The 24,039-nt window shown below is 37.8% G+C and overlaps 3 protein-coding genes across 4 annotated transcripts in view; 2 read left to right on the top strand and 1 right to left on the bottom strand.

The window, feature by feature from the left end:
* The window catches only part of LOC134821963 (U6 snRNA-associated Sm-like protein LSm5), a 70,783-nt gene that overhangs the window by 12,868 nt on the left and 33,876 nt on the right, over positions 1-24,039 (top strand). The gene's annotated exons all lie outside the window — the stretch shown is intronic.
* Positions 1-24,039, bottom strand: part of LOC134821959 (uncharacterized) — a 103,336-nt gene that overhangs the window by 58,994 nt on the left and 20,303 nt on the right. The gene's annotated exons all lie outside the window — the stretch shown is intronic.
* Positions 1-24,039, top strand: part of LOC134821962 (liprin-alpha-2-like) — a 45,837-nt gene that overhangs the window by 2,936 nt on the left and 18,862 nt on the right. For both annotated transcript variants that reach the window (XM_063832794.1, XM_063832795.1), the window contains exons 4-5: positions 13,394-13,462; positions 14,226-14,327. In XM_063832794.1, coding sequence (XP_063688864.1) covers positions 13,394-13,462; positions 14,226-14,327 — 171 coding nt within the window. The remainder of the gene's footprint in view (positions 1-13,393; positions 13,463-14,225; positions 14,328-24,039) is intronic.

The raw sequence follows: 24,039 nt of genomic DNA, 5'->3' as shown, positions 1-24,039 counted from the left end.
ATGACCATTTTAAAATCCATCGGATACGTGATCCGAGCACTCAGTCAGTGATCTCGTCACTTGGTTAATGACCTGTTTGGCTCACATGCACCGCTTGATTGGTTGCAGCCTGCTTATGGGCCGGCCTATACAGCTGACAGCACCTAAAACGCTATCACACGAATTTATGGTGGTGTCACCATTTCAGGGCTTGTTAGCCCTGCTAGTCACAGGTTCCTTACAATCAATAAAAAGGAATGAACCATCCATTGAATCATCGTAAATGGTTCACTATCCTCCCTTTACTGCAGAACAACGATTGTTCGTCTACCTGAAGAAAGAAAATGGGGAGTTCTACCCTCAGATTAAACGACAATTTCAGATGAAATTCAACCGACCACCCCCTTGCCGGAAAAGCTGCTTTGACATTCATCACAAGAGGACTGTAGAAAACATCACGATGGTTGTTGGTGACGTGATGGACACACCTAAGATTGGCACCCGGATTTATCCTAAAAATTTGTGTTTTCCTTTCTAGCAAAGTCATCATCGGTATCCAATCAAAGCCTAATGAACCTCATTAATTCACGCTAACGCCTTACTCTTGATCAGATTGGGTGACGAGATCACTAATTGAGTGCAAATATCACTGACTGAGTGCTCGGATCACATATCCGATGGATTTTAAAATGGTCATAACTCAGCCATATTTAAACCAATGAACTTGAAACTTTTGGAAAAGTTTTCAATTATCAAGCCAAATGTGTGCAAAAAATTTTGAGTTCTTAGCTTAAAGCGTTCTCATTTGATGAAGACAATAGTGAAAAAGAGGGAGTGTCACGCCACGCCCACTGTAATTGGGCGTGGCTTACGAAACTTTCAGGAAATCTAAGTTTGACCCATATCTATAATCTCTGAAATTTTGGTGCAATTTGGAGACGAATTACGTGAGTTATTAAGAGGTTGCGTGTGGGTAGTCACTTATGGGCCACCCTGTATATTTAAATTTAACATTCATGTCATATTGATTCACGTACTCTAGTTCGACACGTACTCTAGTTCGAAAACTTAAGTTCGACAGATATCATCCCTGTCGAACTTCGGTGCGTGTCGAACTAGAGTCCAAGTAGCGTACTCTAGTTTCTGCCTGTAATCCAACGGCTATTGCCGGGTATGATAGGATCACAGGGTGCAATGGCAGATAAAACAATTTTCTGACATCTAGAAACAAGTGGTTAGAAATTCCAGAACCTTTTATATTATATATATATTAGTATAGTTTTAATTCTCCTGTTTACCACTCGGTTCTGGTCTAGCTAACAGGAAAATATATTGATATCCGGCTGTTTCCGGTTCAGCAGCCAAATCTCTAGACCGGTACTCGGTATGTGGTAGATATTATATACATATATACACATATATATAATAGAGATTACATTCACGTAGTTAAACAGCATGAGACAAGTGGAAAACAAACAAACGAATAGATTTCAAGCTCGTAAAGGATCGTTGCTTGAGATCGGAGATTTCAAAACTCTAGTTCGAGGTAGCGCACTTTAGGGTTTGTCGAACTACAGTACGTGTCGAAAAAGAGTGCATGTCGAACTTGAGTACCTGTACCTGTAACATTGTCATATGTGTTACCGTATCAAATCATATGAAAAGTTAACAGTAACACTGTATTCTTTAACTTGTTACTCTGATGTTAACATATAACTCTGATGTTAACATATAACTCTGATGTTAACATATAACTCTGATGTTAACATATAACTCTGATGTTGACATATAACTCTGATGAGTGATTTGTAGAGAACCCCACCACCACCAGGTGTGTTTGGGACCTGGTCATTAAGTACAACACAAAGTATCAAGTTATCAGTCAGGTATAATTATAGGTTGCTGTTACCTTGACAATTGATATCCATAAAACCAGTACAACAGACAACTGTACAAGTTCCACTGTGCCGCTGAGCTGTGCCACTGTGTCACTGAGCTGTGCCACTGTGTCACTGAGCTGTGCCACTGTGCCACTGTGCCACTGAGCTGTGCCACTGAGCTGTGCCGCTGAGCTGTGCCACTGTGCCACTAAGCTGTGCCACTAAGCTGTGCCACTAAGCTGTGCCACTGTGCCACTGAGCTGTGCCACTGAGCTGTGCCACTGTGCCACTGAGCTGTGCCACTGTGCCACTAAGCTGTGCCACTAAGCTGTGCCACTGTGCCACTGAGCTGTGCCACTGTGCCACTAAGCTGTGCCACTACACTGTGCCACTGAGCTGTGCCACTGTGACACTAGAACTGTACCATGTATTGGACAATTTGGGTTTAGTCCACCATCACACTTGCTGGAATAGTGATCTGATAAGATAATACTATCGTTACACAGATAAGATAATACTTAAATCGTTAACACAGTCTTTACTTGGTAAAATAGGAATCCTTCCTCAAAAACAGGAACTTTATCACGATATGACGGTATAAGGTATGCAACATGATTGGCTTATGGCCTGTGATTAGACCTTTCTTGGAGCTTACGCTTTAACATTTCTACGGGACAACTGTCATAGAAAATACCAAGTTTGTTAGAGGACAATATCTTTATATTTATAGCTAACAAATGTGGACAAGTACAGCTATATGCTGTTATTCTCAGTCTGCCCACTCCACATAATACGCTATACGTGTAATGAAATGAGATCGTTACTGCAGAGTGCAAACCGTACGATCCCGGACATCCCACAAAAGCTGATGTTCCCAAAAACACGTACACGCTGGGTCATGATCTGTTGGAATTTTCAAACTCAAATTCTTTTGAATATGTTTTATTATACACACTATGATATTATTATTATTCGTAAGTCTACATAATATAACAACATGTATCTTCCGCAAACGCTAGGACGCTCAACGTGTCGTGATCTATTTTTAGAACTATAAGTTGTGTATGCAGCTGCAGCTTGGGATTGTTTGGAAATGCTGGTATACAGAGAGCAGATTAGTGCAGTGCAAAAAGTAATTCTGTGCTAAAGTTATCACGTGATTAAGGTTTTGCGTCTGCGCGTGTGATGCAGGGTATGTTGTTTAGCATTCCTATTGCAAGTTCAATCTGGTCAACGTATTCATCGGATATTATCCAGATTCTCAAGATTGTTGGGTCTTTTAAAAATAGTTTTTGGTCGTTGGTCACGTGGTGTACTGATACCAAACATGGGAATTATTGTAATTTCTTAACGAATGATTAATTTGAATAATTTGAATAATTTTAAAACAAGTTGGCTATTATATCTGGTAAATATTAAATTGACTTATTATTTAGTACCAAACGTGATCATTTACAACCAAATATGGTCTTGTTTTACCCAATATGGTCAGATTAGTAGTATATCAATTATCATGCCGTTTCCATGACAACGCTGTCTCCTTGACAACTACAACTACAGACATGATAGAACGGCACGTTAGCTCACTATCGTACCGCATGTTACAAATGCAAAAATTACGCATATTTATGAACAGCGAACTGTAAGTATGTCAACTCCAATAGATAAGAGGCGTGATGAAACCTTACCTTAGATTTTGGCGGCATAATACTGATTCTTGAGACGAAGCATCGTCTTTTGCCGTCTAATTACGACTTCTTGTTTTTGAGTAAGGTAAGTTCTGCCACACAAAGTTCTAGATAGTGGGCGATAGAGAGCTCTGCTTGCACTACAGAAACCTGATTGCACTTATTAGCTACACGTGATGTAATATTAAGGCCAACAAAAGTTTGGCGAGCTCTAGTAATGGACCACTGTACCATGTTCCTCCTTTAACTGTATCAACGTAAGTCGTAAATAAAGTTATAAAATAGGGTAAATAATAGGTTTAGAACTTTCCAGTATTTGGACTGTATAATGAACATATTGTACAGAAATGTTGATGCTGAACAATTGTGAATTCCTCATCTGATGTGATTTAACGTCGACATTACAATACAGCACGTCAACCCCCATTATATAGTGTGAATCCATTCTTGAATTGATCTACAGCCGGTGTTAAACGAATCTCTAGATAAGTACCCGGTGTTAATATAGACATCATTTACACTTTACAGATTTATGTTGCAATCCTGCAATACATCGAACTTGATAGAATTTCTCAGAAAAAGAAAAATGACTGAATTGCAATGTTCCAAACAGTATGCATAGTGCAAGTGCAAACATATTTTAGCAACATATTGAAAAGATTGAATCCACATCGATCATCGATATACATTGAAATTAGTACCCCAATTATTCGGAACCTGAAAAAGCTGCAGTGAGCCAAAGTTCGGAATTACTAGTACAACCTCGTGTTGACAAGCGTCGTCCAAGTGTCATACTACTTCAGGATCTGTTTACACAAACCAGGAATTTTAAATATGACAGGTGCCGTCCTACTTCAGGATTACTTCACTATAAAGTTCAGATAAACATGTAGCTGAGGTTTAAATATTAGGCTCTGTTTTAGTTTTAACCTTAGGTTTTAACCCGAAAGAAATTGTTTCTTGAACAGTTTTCTGATTACATGGATACCTTGATAACTAAATCTGGTATTCCTATATTAGCAGGGGATTTCAACTTTCATGTAGAGGATCCAGACTATTGGGCTAAACAATTCATGGCACTCTGTCATTCAAAAGGCTTGAAGCAGCATGTTTCCTCACCAACACACATCTCTGGCGGCACACTGGACCTAGTGCTAACATTGGAATCACCGGCTGACAACTTAAACATCACAGAGCTTGAAATTGTGGAAGACACGGGCACAACGTCAGATCACTTCCTGGTTAAGTTTAGTGCACCCGAGATTGATGTGTCATCAAAGCAGCCAAGTAAGGAACAAAAAACAGTTCGTGAGTTTAGCAAAATTGATATTGATGCTTTCAAAGCTGACATTGTACTACACATGCCATCTCCATCCCAGCTAACTAGTTTAGATGACGCAGTCGACAAATACGATTCTGTTATATCCTCAGTTCTTAATAAGCATGCACCAGCTAAGAACATCTATTTTATACCTGGTCGTAGTGACTGGTGGAATGAAAACTGCAATGATGCCCGTAAAAAGCGCAGAGCTGCTGAAAGACTCTGGAAGAAGCATAAAAGTATGGCTGATGCTCAAGATTATAGAGAAATCTACAGGGAAGCTTGTGTAGATACTACCTTAATCATCTCTAGAGAACGGAATCGCTATTATGAGAAACGACTTACAGATGCTAAAGGAGATCCAAAAGCTACATACAGAATTATAAATAACCTTCTGGATAAAGATCTTTCTCAGAAGTCCCCTTCTGGGCCCACGCATCAAGCAGTTGCAGAAAGTCTCAAAAACTACTTTGACGATAAAGTAAAGAAGATTTATGGGTCTATCTCAGAGGAAAGCCTGTCCAGTGCTGATAGTCAATCTGACGACAAACCTTGTGTAAAAGAGTTAGAGATGCCTAATGATACACATAGTTCTCTACCATGCTCTGCTACAGCTTTCAGATTAGTTACTCGATCAGAGGTTCTTTCCCTGATTACTAAGACGATGAATAATAAGTCGTGTGAACTCGATCCTCTTCCAACATGGCTCCTCAAGCACTGTCTCGATGAATTGCTCCCTCATATCACCCTCATAGTTAACCTATCCCTCCAAGAGGGCTATTTTCCACATGCTCTGAAGTCTGCTATAGTACGACCAGTCCTAAAGAAAGCCTCTCTAGATGCAGACGACTTGAAAAGCTATAGACCTGTGAGTAACCTCAGTTTTATTTCCAAGGTTATAGAAAAGTGTGCCCACTCACAGTTTTCCGAGTACCTAAATAAGAACAATCTTTTCGCAGCAAATCAATCAGGTTACCGGAAAAACATGAGCTGTGAAACTGCAGTGCTCAAGGTACATAATGATATACTCCTCCAAGTTGACAAGAAGAGTCATACTGTTCTTCTTCTTCTTGACTTGTCAGCTGCATTTGATACCATCAATCACAAAAGACTTTTGAGACGACTCGAACATAGCTATGGATTTAGTGGTATTATTCTTCAATGGGTTGCAAGCTACCTGTCAAATCGATCCTTTATCGTTGGTGTTAAGGGTGAATATTCCTCTCTCTGTGACCTCGAGATTGGAGTTCCTCAGGGCTCAATTCTTGGTCCTATATTTTTCATCCTTTACACTAAACAGCTACAAGATATTGCAAGTATGCATGGTCTCCAAATCCATCTATATGCTGATGATACTCAGATATACTTCTCATTTGATCCTAAGAAAGACATGGACATTGAATCTATGAAGAGCAAATTGAAAGAATGTTTCGAGCACATCAAATCATGGATGAGTGAGAACTACCTGAAACTCAACGACAATAAAAGTGAGATAATCGAGATCTCTACAAACTCCAAAGCTCCAAAACAAGTTGAATTCAATCTTGACAGCATATGCTCCATTAAACCTACCAAGTCAGCAAAGAATCTGGGATTCATTTTTGACAACCATCTCAATTTAGAGGCACAGATCAACAACGTTGTCAGAGTTTGTTATGTAAATCAGCGAAATCTTGGCAGAATAGGTTCCAAACTGAGTAAGGAGCTCAAAATCCAAATGGTACATGCTTCAATTCATTCCATTCTGGACAATGGAAATGCTACTTATGGTGCCCTTTCTGAACGACTTCTCCAGAAACTTCAAAAAGTGCAGAATACTGCTGTGAGATTCATATTCGGACTTCATGGGAAGTTGAGACAGGAGCCCATCACACCCTATATGATTGAATTACACTTCTTACCTGTAGCAATGCGAATCAAATTCAAGATAGCGTTACTGGTTTTCAAGTGCCTAAACGATTGTGCTCCTGAATATCTAAGGACAATGGTCAAAATTAGGGACACTAGTAAACATCATGTCAGAATGGACCACGACTTCTTCCTACTGGAACGCCCTCCTTTATCAAGGCTGAGGGCTACAGCTGGTGCTTTCTCTCACACTGCTCCTAAAATCTGGAATACACTTCCCTACTCACTACGCTCCATCTCTCGACTAGATGTTTTCAAGAAGGCTCTCAAGACCCATCTATTTCATCAAGCCTATCCTGTATGTGCGAACAGTATTTTTGGTGATTCAGTAGTCATGGACGCAGGACTTTAAGATCAATCTACAATTTATAAATTTGAATTTTTGATTAGAAAAGGGACTACTAAGGTAAATTTATCTGCACCGCTTTGTTGGCCAGTATCAACTCCATTTTTTGGACTTTGGTCGCTTATACGGCCTAAGCGGTATACAAATAAAGCGTTATTATTATTATTATTAACTAGGGCCTGCTCAGTTTGGAAGTTTACACTGCCGGGCTGTTTGCCGCAAATAATACTAGCGAAGTTTGACGGGTGGATCAGTGCCATGTTATTTTCAAATGTCAACTCGGCTTTGAATTATGCCGCTTTCTTTTAATAACCACGACACTGCGAGTATTGATAGACAAAATTAGACATATTATACGATTTTTATTTTGGTGTACACCAGTATTATTAGAAGATGACAAAATTCCAGCAGCATGATTATCTGTCACATGATCCGTGGAATGAGAGAGGAAGATGATTTTAATTGTTGTTTGAGAAGATATCATTTGATCAATAAACGTGGCGCTATCTCAGAGAGGCGCTGCACAAATATTATGAAATTATGCTTTCAACGGGGAATAAAAAACAATTTCTTAATCTTACATCAAACTTTATATACCTCAAAATCTGGCTTTCATTTTGCTGACGTGTCTCATTAAAAACTGCATAATGTAAATTACTTAAATCTACTTGGTCTAGAGTTCGAATCACGTGAACACAACAAGTCACGTGATCACAACACCTGACTTAGGAATTCCCTGATCGATATAGAAATTTTATACGACATAGCTAAGTATCTTTAATGCTATTCTGAAGGAGTTTTAACTGTTGGGCAATAAAACGTGCTACACAGTAAAAGTACAAATATTTAAGGTTCGGAATTCAAGATATTTGCAATATTCCAACGTGTGTGCTGGTTACAGAGCCTCTCTGAGTATGTTCGAGATTTGGATTGTGGCTAGAGCTAGATACTTTGCAGAGATAGATATCTGATATCTTATCTGAATCAAGGAATTTGTCCATCTTACTTCACCTAGAAATTTGTACCGCAAATTGCCTTCTGAATGTAAGAAACGATGTCAAATATGAAATAGGTGTTCTTGATTACTGCAGATAAGTATACTTCGGTGATGTATGCGGTATACAGTATAGTCTGTGGTATAGTTATTATATATTATATATTCGTCATTTTTGTGCATTGTATGAAAATGCTGCATATTTGCAATGGTATGCTGATACATAATATAGCTTACACATTTCTCAGTGGCTATCGTGGGAAATAATGTTACATTTTTATGCTAATATCATATCTGAAATTATTAATATTATGTGCTATGCATGACTACAATTATAACATGTGGTGATATCACTCAATATGTACCACATATCCAGTACACTTAAGTAATCTTCTGTCACATACAATGCAACTCTAGGCTATCGCTACCACATGTACATGGGTGCACTACTAATTCCTAAGAATCTATAGAATTAGACACAAATGCGATAACCACTATGATTTCTCATAAGATCAGTATTAATTTATAAATTGATAAAAGTAGACTCAACTTTTTCGCTATGACTGATAAGTGATAACAGGTGAAATGCTGCGTGGTCTTTCAACAGGTTTCTGATACTGTTAGAATGTTTAAAAACGTTTAAATGGCCCGAATAAACTAATGACCATCACTTCGCTCGTTTCATCACATTTTTCAACCAAACACCTTTACATGTTTGATGTTAATTGTCAAGTACATACCACCTACCATGATTAGTGGCCCAACCTTTATTTTTAGAACCAAGAAACGCCTACACAGCAAACTGCATTAAAAACTTGTATTTAAATCAGTTTCTTTATCCTACCTCCTTGCTATTATAACTTTATAAAACGATTTGTACGATAAAAACGGTCAACAGATAGTGACCCGGCCGATGCAATGTTCATTATACACATGTATAAATACGTTATATATTTTTGAAGGAGTAGTAAAAACTCAATTCAAACAGTAACTTAGTTTGAAGGAGCTCATTTGGTGTATAATAGAAGTAACATTATGTATTGTGTCCGCTATTGTGTCCACTATTGTGTCCGAACGATATAATTATAATGTCCTAAATGTTTCTTCTGTTCCAATTATCGTCTGAGCAAATATTTATTTATTGTAGACCCTTTGTTTGGAAGCAGCTACCAACTCATTTGAGAACTGTGACTGAGACGATCGCGATAAGGAAACTTATTGAACTTTTTAAAAGAAACAACTATTCTGGTTTATCTGGGACCTGTATTTATATTATATATTGTATAATTAATAATTATATTGTATATTCTATAATCTATATTGCATACAAAACCAATAGTGCAAGTGTTTGAACATCATTACCCGGCCCCTGCCTGGCCTCATTCGGTGTGTTCAATGGTTTCCTAACAATGGAAAAAGCTTAGATATTAAGACTTTAAGAATAAGATTGCTTTTCTCGTCGGGCTCATATTTTCTCTCTCCAGTGTCCTTAGTTGTGTACAAGCAAAGCAAACTATCATATTTTCTAACTCTGCACTGGATTTATTCATTAGTCATCTCCAAAGGTCTGACTTGTACCTCATCTTCTAATGGTTTTTCATGTACAGGATGGGACTAATCTCTGTTCTTTATCGTAGAGTTCTAGTCCCTCAGACCACTCGTACATCATGACTTATTGTACTGTAGTTATTAGTATTTCTCACGTGTAACCATATTTAACAGGCGTGTAATAATTTATGCACTATTTAAGAGTTTAGTTGATGAATAGCTGGTAACGAGTGTAAATTAAAACATTTATAGCCGCCGGCATCAGTAAATTATTAACTAGATTGTGCAAAAGAATAAGATTCATTATATGATATACCTAGTGCTTTTAGACAATGAACTTAATCCAGTATTGTTGTAAATGTTATTAATCTAAATATAGATGAAAAAATAATAAATAATATAATATAATAACATTATATTTTACTTAATATACCGTGGCCGTACGCGTAAAACGATGTGGTTGACTAAGATCGCGACGTTACATTGCAAAAGGATGTGTTAGATTAAGGCAGGATGTGACTAAGATTGTGAGCTGCCTCCCCCGGGGGAGCTCAAGTGGCAGCCCCTGGCTGGCAGACAACTGGGTGCAATACTGTGTTTGTGTGCTATAATTCCAGGGAACCCCTCTTTCAATTAATCAGAGTCCAGCTGTACAACAACGGGGTTTATACCATGTGAGTGTGTGGGAGCTATAATATAATAGTATATTCTAGACTATAAAGTGCGTGTATTCAATCACACGTATCTGGGTTGGGAGGAGTATGTGGTTTTAATTCATCAAATGTTGAGTCACGTGATGTCACGTGATGTCATCTCGTTCAGTTCACATCGTGGCCCACAATATTCATATTGTGTCCGAATATTGGATTATAAGTGACCTTAATCCATATCATGGTATCTGTTAAGTTAATCTGGAGATCGTTCATGATATGAACATTAGGTTTATGAAATCTGGATTTTGTTAAACATAATACAGATTTAATTACAAGAACACAATGCGATTACAGAAACGTTAGTTCAATAAGAAACTGCTTGCCCGTAAGATGAAATCACTGGATGTAAAATGAAACTCATACCGCAAAGGATTAAATCGCATTGACATTTTGGCATTTAAAGATCTCTAAATTATATCGGTCATTATTGGGAGTCGACTTTAGAGAAACGAATCTGTGGGTAGATCTCGAGTCGGATGGTATCGGGTTTCGAGTTTTGGATTAATAGTACTGCGTGAGAGTCTGGTAGATCTTTTAGTGAGTCAGCGGTTATCAGTAGTGACGCAAAATAGTGACTTAATAGGATTTATTGTCTGAGTCTTATAATTATGGTGCTGTACTGTACAAGTTAATCAACCAATAAGATAGAGGGGAGAAATATATTTTAAAGGTAAGTTAATTAATAGACTTTGCCATTTTTGGTACAGGCTATTATTGGTGTCTTCAAGATAGTGATCATCATATTCTCACATGAGCTTTTAATTTTTATACCATATTGTTATCCAAGGTTTATCACATTATATAAGGTATTTTATAATAAAATATTTTATAATATATATCTTTAAATTATATAAGTCTCACTGTATCATGTGTAAAACCCAGTCCCACGCCACGTATATAACTCAATGTTACATTCTATCAACAAGAAAACACCAAGTGTAATTGCTCTAGTCTGCAGTGAGCTGTGAGAATTGTATCTCTTTCCTTGAGATGAAGTTTTTAAACATTTCACCGTCAATTTACTTAAGTAAGGCGTAATATTATGTCACCATGTCTGAATAAGGTCAAGAAACTGTATGTAAACTTCTCTTTTCTTAACAGTTTCATATTTCACATATCAGTCACCTCATGTCAGTTCAAGATGCACAACTTCTCAAGTTTAAAAGTATCTTTTAAATGATTTCAACATTTTGGGGTGTATAAAAATAACATTAATTTATTATTATTTATAATGGCATGACGTGTGAGAAACTCACACCGCAAAGGATTAAACCACATTGACATTTTGGCAGAAGATCTCTAAATTATATCGGTCGACTTTGGAGAAACGAATCTGTGGGTAAATCTCGAGTCGGATGGTAAGAATATGGGGTCATTCTGAAGTGGGAACCAAACCACTGCGGTATTGTAGGAAATTAGCTAAATTTAACTGCGGCCAACAGATCTCAATCCAGGGATAACATACCAATATTGGTCGATGCAGCGAAGTCAATTATAATTATAAAGTGGGTACTGCCTACTGGTCAGTGGTCAAGTAACAATCTGGCCCGGATCCATTATTTAAATTTAGCTAATTTCCTATAATACCGCAGTGGTTTGGTTCCCACTTCAGAATGACCCCATATTCTTTTTGCGGTATTGCTATTATATTATTATGGTAAATGAGCTATATTAAACTGGGGCCAACAGATCTCAATCCAGGGTTTACAGACCAATATTGGTCGAGGCAGCGAAGTCAATTATAATAATAAAGTGGGCTACTGGTCAGTGGTCAAGCAACAATCTGGCCCGGATCCAGTGCCGAATTATTTTAGGTCCGGTATTCTTAGTACATGTCATAGTTTCATGGAATGAATAAATTAAAAGTTGAATTTTGGTCATCACATTTTGGCTAAATTGGTGCCAATGAAAAATTGTTGGAGTTTTCAAAAATCATGCATTAGTTAAACTTATTTACTAATTACTCCTAAACGGAGCGTTTTTGAGTATATGTTGTGCATGAGTCGGCAATTGCGAACAATTCTGTTAGCAGCTGACCCTTTGACCTTTACTTTGACCTTTACTAAAGAAACCGTAATTTTGAAAAATTACCCTTTCGTAAGACACAAATATGCTGCTAGATCATTCTCCAATTTTGTTAGGTGTTTCTGGACACAGAGTGAGTCATCTTACATCTTGTGACAAATGCTATGTTGCTCATGAGTCTTCAGGACCTTTCTAGCAAAAATCCGTTTTTCAGCCACATTTCCGAAAATAAACCTTTAAGGGTATATGTTGCTTCATAAGTTGTATATAAATATTGCTATTAGGCACATTTTGGTGTATGGGAACAGTCTCTACGACGTTTCTGGGCTGAAATACAAAAATTCGAGTGTCCGGGAAACCCTGAAAAAGGGTGTGGCCGAAAACAGCCGTATTGCATTAAGTTCAAAAAATTCAATAGAGTCAAAATGTTTTAAGCATCATCTAAAGAGGTGATAACCGTCGAGAAATCGCTTTTAACACGAAAAGCTAACAATATGGCCTTTTAGAACGGTTGGGACCCGACTAGAGTTATTGATTGTCATTCAAAATACGACAATAATTACAGTAACACATCCCATTTCCCTACATGATCTACGTCAAACGCTGGTTCCACGACAGTTCCTACAGTTCCTACAGTTCCTAACTCGTCAGACATGTCGAGTGTACACTGTACAGGACGTTAAGTCAATGTTGTAAATTGTCCGTCAAATTTCACTTGACGTCACCTAATTTCACTTGACGTCACCAGATATACATAGTTTGATCAAGAAACATGTTGTTTGTAGAATGTAGGTGTATGAGAGTTGATAATTCATGGAACTATACCTTGAGTCTAGAGGCTTAATAATAAATATATATTGACAGAATATGGATGATAATGATAAAATCATCACAATCATACTTTTTAACCTATAATTTACATAACTTACATTGCACCTATAAACATATTCTAAATCTTAAATTTGTTTATTTTAAAACCCGTTACTTTCAGGAGTTATACAACGAGATAGTGAGCGACCAATTCAACCCTGCTCAAGCTAAGAAGACACCCTTAGAAGAGGTTAAACACCCATCTTATCTATTTGTTTGTTTGTTTGTTTGTTTGTTTGTTTGTTTGTTTGTTTGTTTGTTTGTTTGTTTGTTTGTTTGTTTGTTTGTTTGTTTGTTTGTTTGTTTGTTTGTTTGTTTGTTTGTTTGTTTGTTTGTTTGTTTGTTTGTTTGTTTGTTTGTTTGTTTGTTTGTTTGTTTGTTTGTTTGTTTGTTTGTTTGTTTGTTTGTTTGTTTTTTGTTTGTTTTTTGTCAGATCTTATTTCGGTACGTGTTTTTTTGCTAAATCAGTCCGTATTTCCACATTTTAATAGAGTGGGTATCAAGCTTCAGCTATCAGTGACTTAATATGGCATTCTATGCAAATTATTAACAATTGGGTGTTAACAACATTTTCCCACGACGAACATATCAACAGCCTGCTCCATTACCAGTCAGATAGTAGGCATTAGAAACTTGTCTGTCGAGGAGAAGGTTCTTGGTTCGGTTCCAACTACAGCCGGTCACAATATATATAGTGTAAATATGACACTAGTTTACACTAGTACACACTACTAGTACACACTAGTACAGCTCTTGCTAGAGGTTCTCTCACGAGTTCTCGTAGAACAAGCCCTCAACAATGCCACATGAGTGTGACTCAGGACTTCCGGAGGGAGAAGATTCTTCATCCCCGGCCACTTATGAAGTAGACCTAATCATTACATATACCCCATTACATCTACCCCATTACCAATAAACTGCAACACACTCCTAACTCGTTATTGCTTATTCAGGACTACCAGAAAGTGACGAAAGAGTACAACAATCTACTCCAAGAGTTGGATCTAAAGGATGAGGATATCCACGATTTGAAGGCTGAGCGTGCGAACATAAAGGTATTGTAATTATACATAATTAGTAATTATAATAATTAAATTACTACAGTTCATGACTTCTTAATAATATTTTCGTTATCGCGCAAAGCATACGAAAGTGCGACCAAGATTTTCCCTATATTTTTTATTTCCCTATACTGTAAATGTCGTCATCTCGTAAAACATTACGCTATGGCGACTCTGGCGCCCAATAATGATCGGTTGTTTTAAAAGTTTTAAAAGTTTAGTTAGATCATTTTGGAGACAATTCGCGACTGTCAATTTTGCCATAGTGCTTATGACTATGTGTACCAGCGACATAATTCACGGCTTTATGATTTATCATCTGGCACTGAGAGGTTTAATAGTATTATACACTGTTCGGTTATATTCTGAAAACAGATCAATAGCAGCGAATACATTAAATACTATGATATAAAAATTATAATTTCTAGAATTTCAATGCTCACTCTTTGGTAACAATTTCTTCAGAAATATGGAACTAGAATATTAATGAATGTATACTCAGTACTCACTCTGGTCTCTGAGCTTTCTTAAGAAAAACATTAATGTGAAGTATAAGAGTCTAGTGAAATATATTAGGACGCAATGAAACTACCGGACGACGATGTATGGGGACTTGCCACCCCATGGCAACATTAAAATATATCGACTCTGTTACATCGTTTTCCTGTTAATATAAAACTCCGTTACAAATTGAACTGGGATCTGGCAATACTACACCTTAGTTGAACAATAAAATATTATGATAATGTAATGTATAACACTGTATTCTAACACTTCGATAGTAAAATAACATCCCAAAGAGTTAATCAGTCCTGCATGAAGGACAACTATCTGAAATCCTAAAAAGATGTAAAATTATAAATAAAGGATAAAGCTTCATCATAAATGTGTGTATTATATAGGCCTGGAATTAAACATTTTAGTGAAATACAATATATAATTAAAACATCATACCATTCACCTAACTAAAAATAGCATTAAAATATCTATACCTGTACACAAAAGGTGATGGGTTGCAGGGCGTGGTATATAAACCACTACATAACTTGTAACTGTCACAGTGCTCTGAACATTTACTACTGTCACATCACGTGATAGTAGCAGTAGTAGTAGTAGTGTGTCACGTGACAGCTACTGTCACGTGACAGCTACTGTCACGTGACAGCTACTGTCACATCTCCTCACTGACACCTACTTACACGGTGAGCTGAACAAGACTGGACCTGCTTCTGAACTCCCATTATAGTTGCACTGAACTCTTATTATACAACTTGTAGGTACCATGAACTCGTGTGATTGTTTAAAATACTCTAATGTTTACATCACGAACCCACAGCTCTGGAGATACATTGCAGTTAATTAACAACTCTGTAACTGTTATAAGTGCGATATTAGGTCAGCTCTGTAAATACACTTCAGTCTGTTTTTTATAAACTATCAAACTTTATCTTCACTATTATCTCCTAAACTCCATGGATTGTCTCCACAGATATAAAGAATCTCTCAACCCTCAAGAGGATGTATAATGCTAACTATCCAAGAAATACAGTGGTAGTTTCAACTTGACCGGTTTCGGTTCTAAACATCAACAGTTAAGGTTTTGTGTACTTTTATAACACATCTGCTTCTAAACGCTGCTCATTTGACAGACATGATAATTACAGTCTAGTCCGGACTGCATGGCGTGTCAAGGTGTGGGAATCACACTATAAATCACACAAATCACACCACAAATCACACAATCCCACAATCCTTCACGCTAAAGATGACGAAATCCAAACCAAGTCTTTATTGTCATGTATTTCAAACTTTGGGAGTTCTTCTTTAACTTTACAGCCCAATGTGGTGAAGTCGCCCATGTCTACACTATACAGCATGTAGATTGTAGAATGTAGAATGTAGAGTGGTGCAGCTCGCCTTAGTGTCCAGCTATAGTTGTTGACAATAACGTAGCCACATTTTTGGGTAGCATTCACAAAAGTTAAATTCTTCACTGCTCTGGGTTAGGAGAGGGCTTTAACTTTGGTTATATTTAATTTCATTGTTTTGGTAAGGATTAGTGCTGTTATTAAAGTGACAAACTTGAGGCAGGAGATCCTGGACTCTGGAGCATCAATGCAAAGTTATGCTATCTGAGATAGTTCTATATTACTCTAAGAAGGTACTCGAGAATCAGGTGCGTTTTACTTTCTGTTTCCAGAGACCAGCCAATAGACAATTATTTAAAAATATTTTGAAATTTTATTTAGCCTCCTATATTATGAGGTCAAGTAAACTATTTACCAAATTTCGCTGCAAATACCGTAGAGTTAATTCTGCTATTTCTGCCCTAGTAGCGGACAAAAGGCTTGCAGCAAGCGTTTATTGTGTGACCCGAAAGTCGAAACCAGAAGAAAATAGCGATCTGAATGTAGTTCACCATAAGGCCATCATATTCTTAACTTAAGTTCTATCTTCTTACAAGCAATGATTTAAGAGATATCACAAACCTTGTAGTTGTAAGCACTGCTTGGCACCTGAATACTTGGTGTTATATCACCAGGAAGAGGTTGTGGGCTGGCCGTCTCTTTTGATCTTTTCACTCGGTCATATCCAAATAAGGATGGTTTTGTTGGATGTAGAGTGCTAAATCTTGTATCAGGGAGACAACCGACCCAGTTGAAGGTCACACACAATTATATGTACATTTCTTCCGCATCATGTGATACCGGATGCGGTATCACAGTTCAGTTCAGTTCAGATGTGATGTGCGATAATATCGACAAAAGAAAATTACAAAGCTCACGTTTTGCTCAATAACACTGGATAGCTGAGACAAAACCAAAAGAAATTGAAAAAGCTTTTGTTGAAAATGGGCAGTTTTGGGTAAGATTTAAAGTCTTTGTTACTAATTGTGAATAGTCTATGATACATAAACCTGAGTCTAATCCCAGTTTCTGTGGGTGTAACAGGTAAACTTTATAGTATAAACGGTGTTAGTTAGGCGTGAAACAGCTGTATTTGACACACATAACTTTTCGAACTAGATATAAAATTATTGTAGTTAGTATCTGGGTCTCAAAGGTGTGTTCTGCTTATATCAAGCGTACGCCGCGCTGATACTATGCCTCGTCATATAACCGGTGTATTTCTGAACGTGTCTTGTGCACGTATTATCACGTGTCCTATCACGTGTCCTATCATCTGGTGGGACGTGGTTATTTGATTAAAGTATACCCAATAATTCGTGGCATCATGTCTAATCGATTTCGTGGGTTCAAATTTCAGCCGATGTAGAATATACATGAATTTAACGTCTTATAAATTGGGCGTGTCTTGTTTCCAGACAGAATTATGACTAACTATCCCCCCGTAAGAATATTTTAATTTTCTAATCTGAATTTTCTGAAACAAACCCCCATGAAGATGTACTTTGATTTCGTTACGAAATTCCTAAAGAATTGAATTCGGTGGATATTCTCGTCAAAGCGAGAAATCACATCCGCCCCCTTCAAGTGGCTCAGTGATTGCGAGACCTGTTCAGAGGTTGCCTTGTCAAGTATTATCAAACATATCTCTATCACTTGAGTCAGACACTTTCTTTGAAGTGATAATTTGTTAAACTTATGATTTGAAAATGATTGCAGTTTAAATTGAACAATGAGATGGTTAATAATTATGTGTCTATTACCCATAGATTGATCCTGGATCGTATCTTTGATTCTCCACTTGACTCAACAGGTGTGGTCAACAGGAAAAATGATCGAATTCATCTTTCATCGTCACATTGTCATCACCAGGAAACATTAACAGGTGGCTCTATTAACTAACTGTTGGGGGGGGGGGTGTAACCCAAAAAAACCCAACTCCTACCCAACAAAAGGTAATACTGGGATTGGGTTTTTTTGGGTTTTTTTGGGTTTTTTAAACAAAATTTAAACAAAATTCTAGCCATTTCATTTGTTGTATTGAATGTGAATTATTTCCCACTGAGTCTTACCTACGTGTTGTTCTCATGTCTTAACTTAATAGATAGTTTACATAGTATATAAGTGTGTTTATAATAAAATTATGTTATCACGATAGCAAAAAGGATGTCTAGTTCATCGAGATATAATCCATATGAATGCAGAAAGTGGAAATGTGCCAAATGTGGCAAATGTGTTCTCCTGTCATTGAAAGAGGCTATGACGAAGGTCAAGGGCAAGTCAAAGCACATGACTTAAATTACTTGACTTAAGGCGGCTTCAGAGTCCGAGTCTCAATGATGTGTCTCCAAAGCTTTCTGTCCGCCATAAGCTCCTTAATCTCCCCAGTGTTCTTGAGTACGGTGTCACTTATTAGGTTATCGACGAAGGTGAGCGGTGGACGGTGGTCTGCCCCTCCCTCTGGTCCCATGGCTAGGTCCCCGAAGAAGAAGTTGGTGTACTGCCAGGTCATCATATCGCTGGATCTCTGGATGTGCCCAGCCAACCTCATTCTTCTGGCCTGTATCTTCGAACTAACTCTTAAGAGTGATCCAAAGACCTCTTTGTTGGTGCGATGTTCTCTCCAGTCCACGTTTAGGGCCATCCAAAGCATTCTACTGTAACACCCGTCTATTCTTTTTAAAGATTCTGTCATTGCCCACGTTTCCGTTCCATACAGGAAGATTGATTCAACTGTAGCCTTGAAACAGACGGATCTTTAAATCTCGGCGCAAATTGGACCTCCATATAGCCTTCATTTTGTGGTAGGCAGCCCAAGCCTTGCGTACCCTAAAGTCGTGCTCCGTTGTACTTATCCAGGCTCCTAGGTAGAAAAAATCCTCAACTTCCTCTAAGGCATGTCCGTCCTTAGAAGTTATTGTGTGTGGCTCCTCTTCTACTAAATTAACAGTAAGATGCTTGGTTTTAGACAAAAGAGATTTTCTGCCTCCTCATCAGATGAGGCTTCTGTAGGACTGTAGCATGTGATGACAGTGAGCCTGCGCTTTCCATTGAAAGACATGGTGAGGATCCTTGCGCTGTAAGATTTTATAAGACTTAAATAGCCTCATATGCTGTCCTCGTCAAGATGATTCCTACTCTCCCATTAGAAGCGCCAGCTGCGTTTCTCCACGCAGATGAGGTCACTAGATGAATCCCTTTGTTCATCTTTTCTATCCTGGTAGGCTCAGAATGCACTACATGATGTTCTTGCAGGCCAAGGATGTGCAGCTTGCTTCGAGAAAATAGTTCTGCAAGTTCGATGCGTTTGTGCTGTTCTCTGGCTGTTCTTATGTTAAATGTGCTAACCTTAGCAGTCTTTTACATGATACAATACAATTGATGTTCATATTTTTTGATGTTTTCTTGTTTGACTTTCTGTAGAAATAGGTTGTCGTGTTGTGGAGACCGAGTCATCAGCTTTTGTAATAGCAGCGTAGTTACCCCGGCAACCACTTAACTTCCACTAGAAAAATAAGGGGCTTTAACCCTTAAGCTGTTGATAAACTTCATCTTGACTTTTCAGTTGGCTCACAATCCTGTGCAGTCCCCTGCACATTGGCAGTGGATTGTGTTCTTAACTCTTGCGCCACTAAAAGGTTAAGGGCATCCGCTTGAACAATAGCCATCTTTGACTCTCACCATAATATCTTGGGTATCTTGAGCATGTAATTGCACGAACATATGCTATACAAGACAAATGTGACACTTCCTTTTTCTACCCAACAGCATCAGTTGTAATCCTTACCCAATCGTCACCTGCTCCAGTGTGGGACTTTCCGATTTTATCCCAAAGCATAAGGAGGTTAGAGTGAGAACAGAGCTACACTTTAGCGGGGACTAACCCTTCCCCTGACTACCTCGTTACCCGGTACCCTGGGCATAGGGAGCCGTATCCTGACTACCAGAGTGTGGTCCAGTCTAGCTGGGTCATAGTAGACTAGGTTGAACAGGGTAACAGCCAACACCTCTTTAGCTACTGTGCAATCCACAGTAAAGATTTACGAGTCTCCAAGCCTCTTGTAGACCAAGAGTTAAGGAGTCAATAGATCAAATTATTGAACTTCCGGGGCTCAATGTCTCCCGTCGACCGTCCTGCCTTTAGCCTGGACCCCCTGTCCAGTATCCAGTCTTCACCACGCGGAGGTAGTGGCATTCATCATGCTGTCCGATGAGTGTCTGGAAGAGGGCACCAGCAGGATACCCCTTTTCAAAGTTCTGGGAGCCTCACATCAGGGCTTCCACCCAGCTTCTATCCAGCGGTGACGCCTTGGGCCACCTAAGCTTCACACAACCATTGAAAGACCACCTGCCTACTTGTAAAAATTTTGATAAGGCGATTATTACAGTCGAGGGTCTGATGCTGTACATTCTCAGTGTAACAGCTGACAACAGTTATCAACACTTTATGCCCTGGCTGTTTACATCCGATGCCTGCGAGCAAACTTTATGCTTTCCTGTGCATAGGCCTCCATGCAGGCATTATAACTAATCTGTGTTCTAAGGATATGTTGGTTGGCATGGGCAAATCAAACCGTTCCCTCGAGCTTGATGCACTCGGCAAAAGTTTGATCCCTGTAACAGTTGCCCACTCTCGCAACAAGCTTGTTATACCGCATCCGAAAGCAGAGAAACTGTTTAGAGGTAAAGATACTTCAATCTCAAGATTGTTACAAGCTATGAAGAAGGGAGTCTCAAGGGGTAGAGAAATCCTTCAAGAACACTTTAGCTTTGAAGGAGAGGCTTTCCAACCATCTTCTGACGGAGCAGAGAGTGACGAAGCGGGAACAGATGATGAAGAAGAGGAAGTGGAGGATATTGACTCATCAGAGGAATGGGCGAAAATAGTAACTGTGTATGGTGATGCTCTGCATCATGATACGGCTGTTGAGGTTTGTTGATCGAATGCCATCCCAGTCAAAATTTTAGCGACTCCAGGGCCATAAACAAGCGAAGATATCACTTAATATCACATGTGATCATGCAGCTGATGGTAACTGCAAGATTCTTTCAGTTGGAAATAGAGCATGGTTTCTCGTTAAGCGGATGATCAGGAAAACGGAAACAGAGATCGTGAAAGTGAGAGGAAAGGCTTTATTCCTCTCGTACCGGTTGCGGTCAGGGTTGGGGTCATCAGTGAGTTGCGTCCCTACTAACTCGAAGTGAGCATTACATATGGCTGATATCATATCAGGATGGCCAACTTCTTCTGAGTGCATCAGTGAATAAAATACTGCTTTTGGGTGATATTTAAGCGATTATATCTATTGTGATGTTGTAGTGATGAACCACAACAGTGATGTTGTACTGATAATTGTTTTGCTAGGTGCCTACATGATTTTATTTCCTTCAAATGAAAAATTTGTAAAAAACCCAAAAAAACCCAACTCCTACCCTGAAAAAGGTCATACTGGGATTGGGTTTTTTTGGGTTTTTTTGGGTTACACCCCCCCCACTGTTAACTAACTATTAACTTACTATATAATATATAGTAAGTTAATAGTTAGTTAATATAACTATTAATATAACTAACGTTATATATAACGTAGTGTTGAAAGTATCAAATAATTACAGTTACACAACTTTAATTCCGCAGAATGTAACTTGGTTACATTATCTAACCTTTAATCGCGTATCCTCTGGAGAATACAATATGATATGTTATCATTATTGTAGTTCAAGAAACAGGTTTTATATTGAGTAGCTGACTTACAGACATAATGAGATCGTTATAATCACCATCGGAACTGCTACTTTAAGTCACTTTTTATATGCTTACTTACTTGTTTAATCACATTATAGATTATATCTTAAAGCTTATAAACTTGTTTATTTCCTCCATAAATCTCAATCTATCGTCAAGATAATTATACTAGTGGCTTAAAGATCTGCTGTAAACAGGGCCAAAAGATAAATACAAAACTCGGTGGTATTTACTTTAGTAGTTTAACATTCTCAAGATCCCATATATCAACAAGGGTTTTACAAAAAAAAGGAACTAGAAACTTCGCAAAATTCTTTGGGGACTGTGATTTTAGTGTTGCTGAGACTTGTAAAAACACTGAATTTCAAGCCAAAAACCTAAACTTTTAATAATATGATAAGAAAGGGGTTTATACTGAATAATAACCTGCTGATGTGGTTAGCGCATAATTCTGTTGAAAGTTACTATTTTAAATATTATATTAGAGTAGCATATTATATTAAACTTCCGTGTATGTTTAGCCAAGTTGTGGTCCACCTTACATACTTGTCTTAGTTCTTATAATTGGGCTCGCCTACTTAAATGAGACCTTTGTAATTTAAAATCTTAGCAAAAGGCCAATGAGTGCTGAAACGTAAATTATTTCATTTGGTTTTCACCAGTCATTTGCCTTGTTTCACATTGTCTGTCGAAAGCCGTGTTGCTCTCTACTGAACACTACAATGATCACATTAAACCTCTAGTCTGAAGTAAATAACACCGAGTTTTGTATTTATCTTTTAACTCTGTTTACAGCAGATCTTCAAGCCACTGGTATAATTATCTTGACGATAGATTGAGATTTGAGGAGGAAATAAACAAGCTTAGAAGGAAGCTTAGGAAGGAGGATACGAACATTAAGGATTAAAGTTGTTGACATGATCATTAGATGTGTAAATAGATTGTACTGCACAGAATGTACTCACGATTATAATATTGGTCTCTCAATTCACAATGTATTGGTACCAGAAGCATTGAAGCAAACTAAGAAGTGCTTGAATCTGACCCTCTGGTCAAAAGAAAGTTATTATGCGCGCCAATGTACACACAAAATAATTTTCTTATCTACATAACGTGATGAAAAAAATCGACTGCTTTTCCTTTCGGGTATTTAAACCGTGTTTAAAGTAATATTTTACACGTCATTTTCATCTTTTCTCTAACAAAAAATATTTAAATACACATTTGTCATGACCACATTCCCAACACTGAAGCATGCATACATAAAATATCCTACATTCCATTTCACAATACAGTATTGGTCGTTACGGTCACATAATCTGAGAGATTGAAAGTGCTAAATGTTAAACGGCCATTATTACTGATTCGCGGTAATGTAAAACCGAGTCATTTGTCACCATTAACACAATATTCTGTAGAATATTCTGTGTTCAATAATATTTCCCACTCACACTATGTTTCTTCATTTGATTGACGGCAAAACGGTATTTCTCTCAAAATAACATGGAAACACGCTCTAGTAATCCAATATACTAAAATCCAGAATATATGCACTCATACAATATATTCTTTAATATCTTTATTGGTGCAAGTCACAGTGCACTTGTGTTATTAAAAGATTGCATTTTCATGAATGTAAGAATGACGTTTCCAAGGCTTTAGGCACTGTTACACTGTTGTACGAATTTTTTTTACGACATGACAATATATATCAGCACTTTAAGCCGTAGTAGAAATTATTATAGGCAGTTGAATGTTTTTAAAACTGGTGGAAATTAATTGGTAGACCTGAGACGGCAACAATCAACATGGACCCCCTAGGGAAATTATTGGAAAGTTTTCTTGTTTATAGAGTTATAGGATATAATTGCACTGTAACCTGCATGATATTGAAGTACAACCTGTATGATATTGCACTATATTTGCACTACAACCTGTATGATATTGAAATTGCACTATATTTGCACTACAACCTGTATGATATTGAAATTGCACTATATTTGCACTACAACCTGTATGGTATTGCACTATATTTGCACTACAACCTGTATGATAT

The sequence above is a fragment of the Bolinopsis microptera genome, chromosome 10 (genome assembly GCF_026151205.1).
Source record: "Bolinopsis microptera isolate Bmic1 chromosome 10, MBARI_Bmic_1.0, whole genome shotgun sequence".
Taxonomy (NCBI): Eukaryota; Metazoa; Ctenophora; class Tentaculata; order Lobata; family Bolinopsidae; genus Bolinopsis; species Bolinopsis microptera.
The sequence above is the reverse complement of the archived record's forward strand: the minus strand, read 5'-3'. Positions and strand labels throughout refer to the sequence as shown.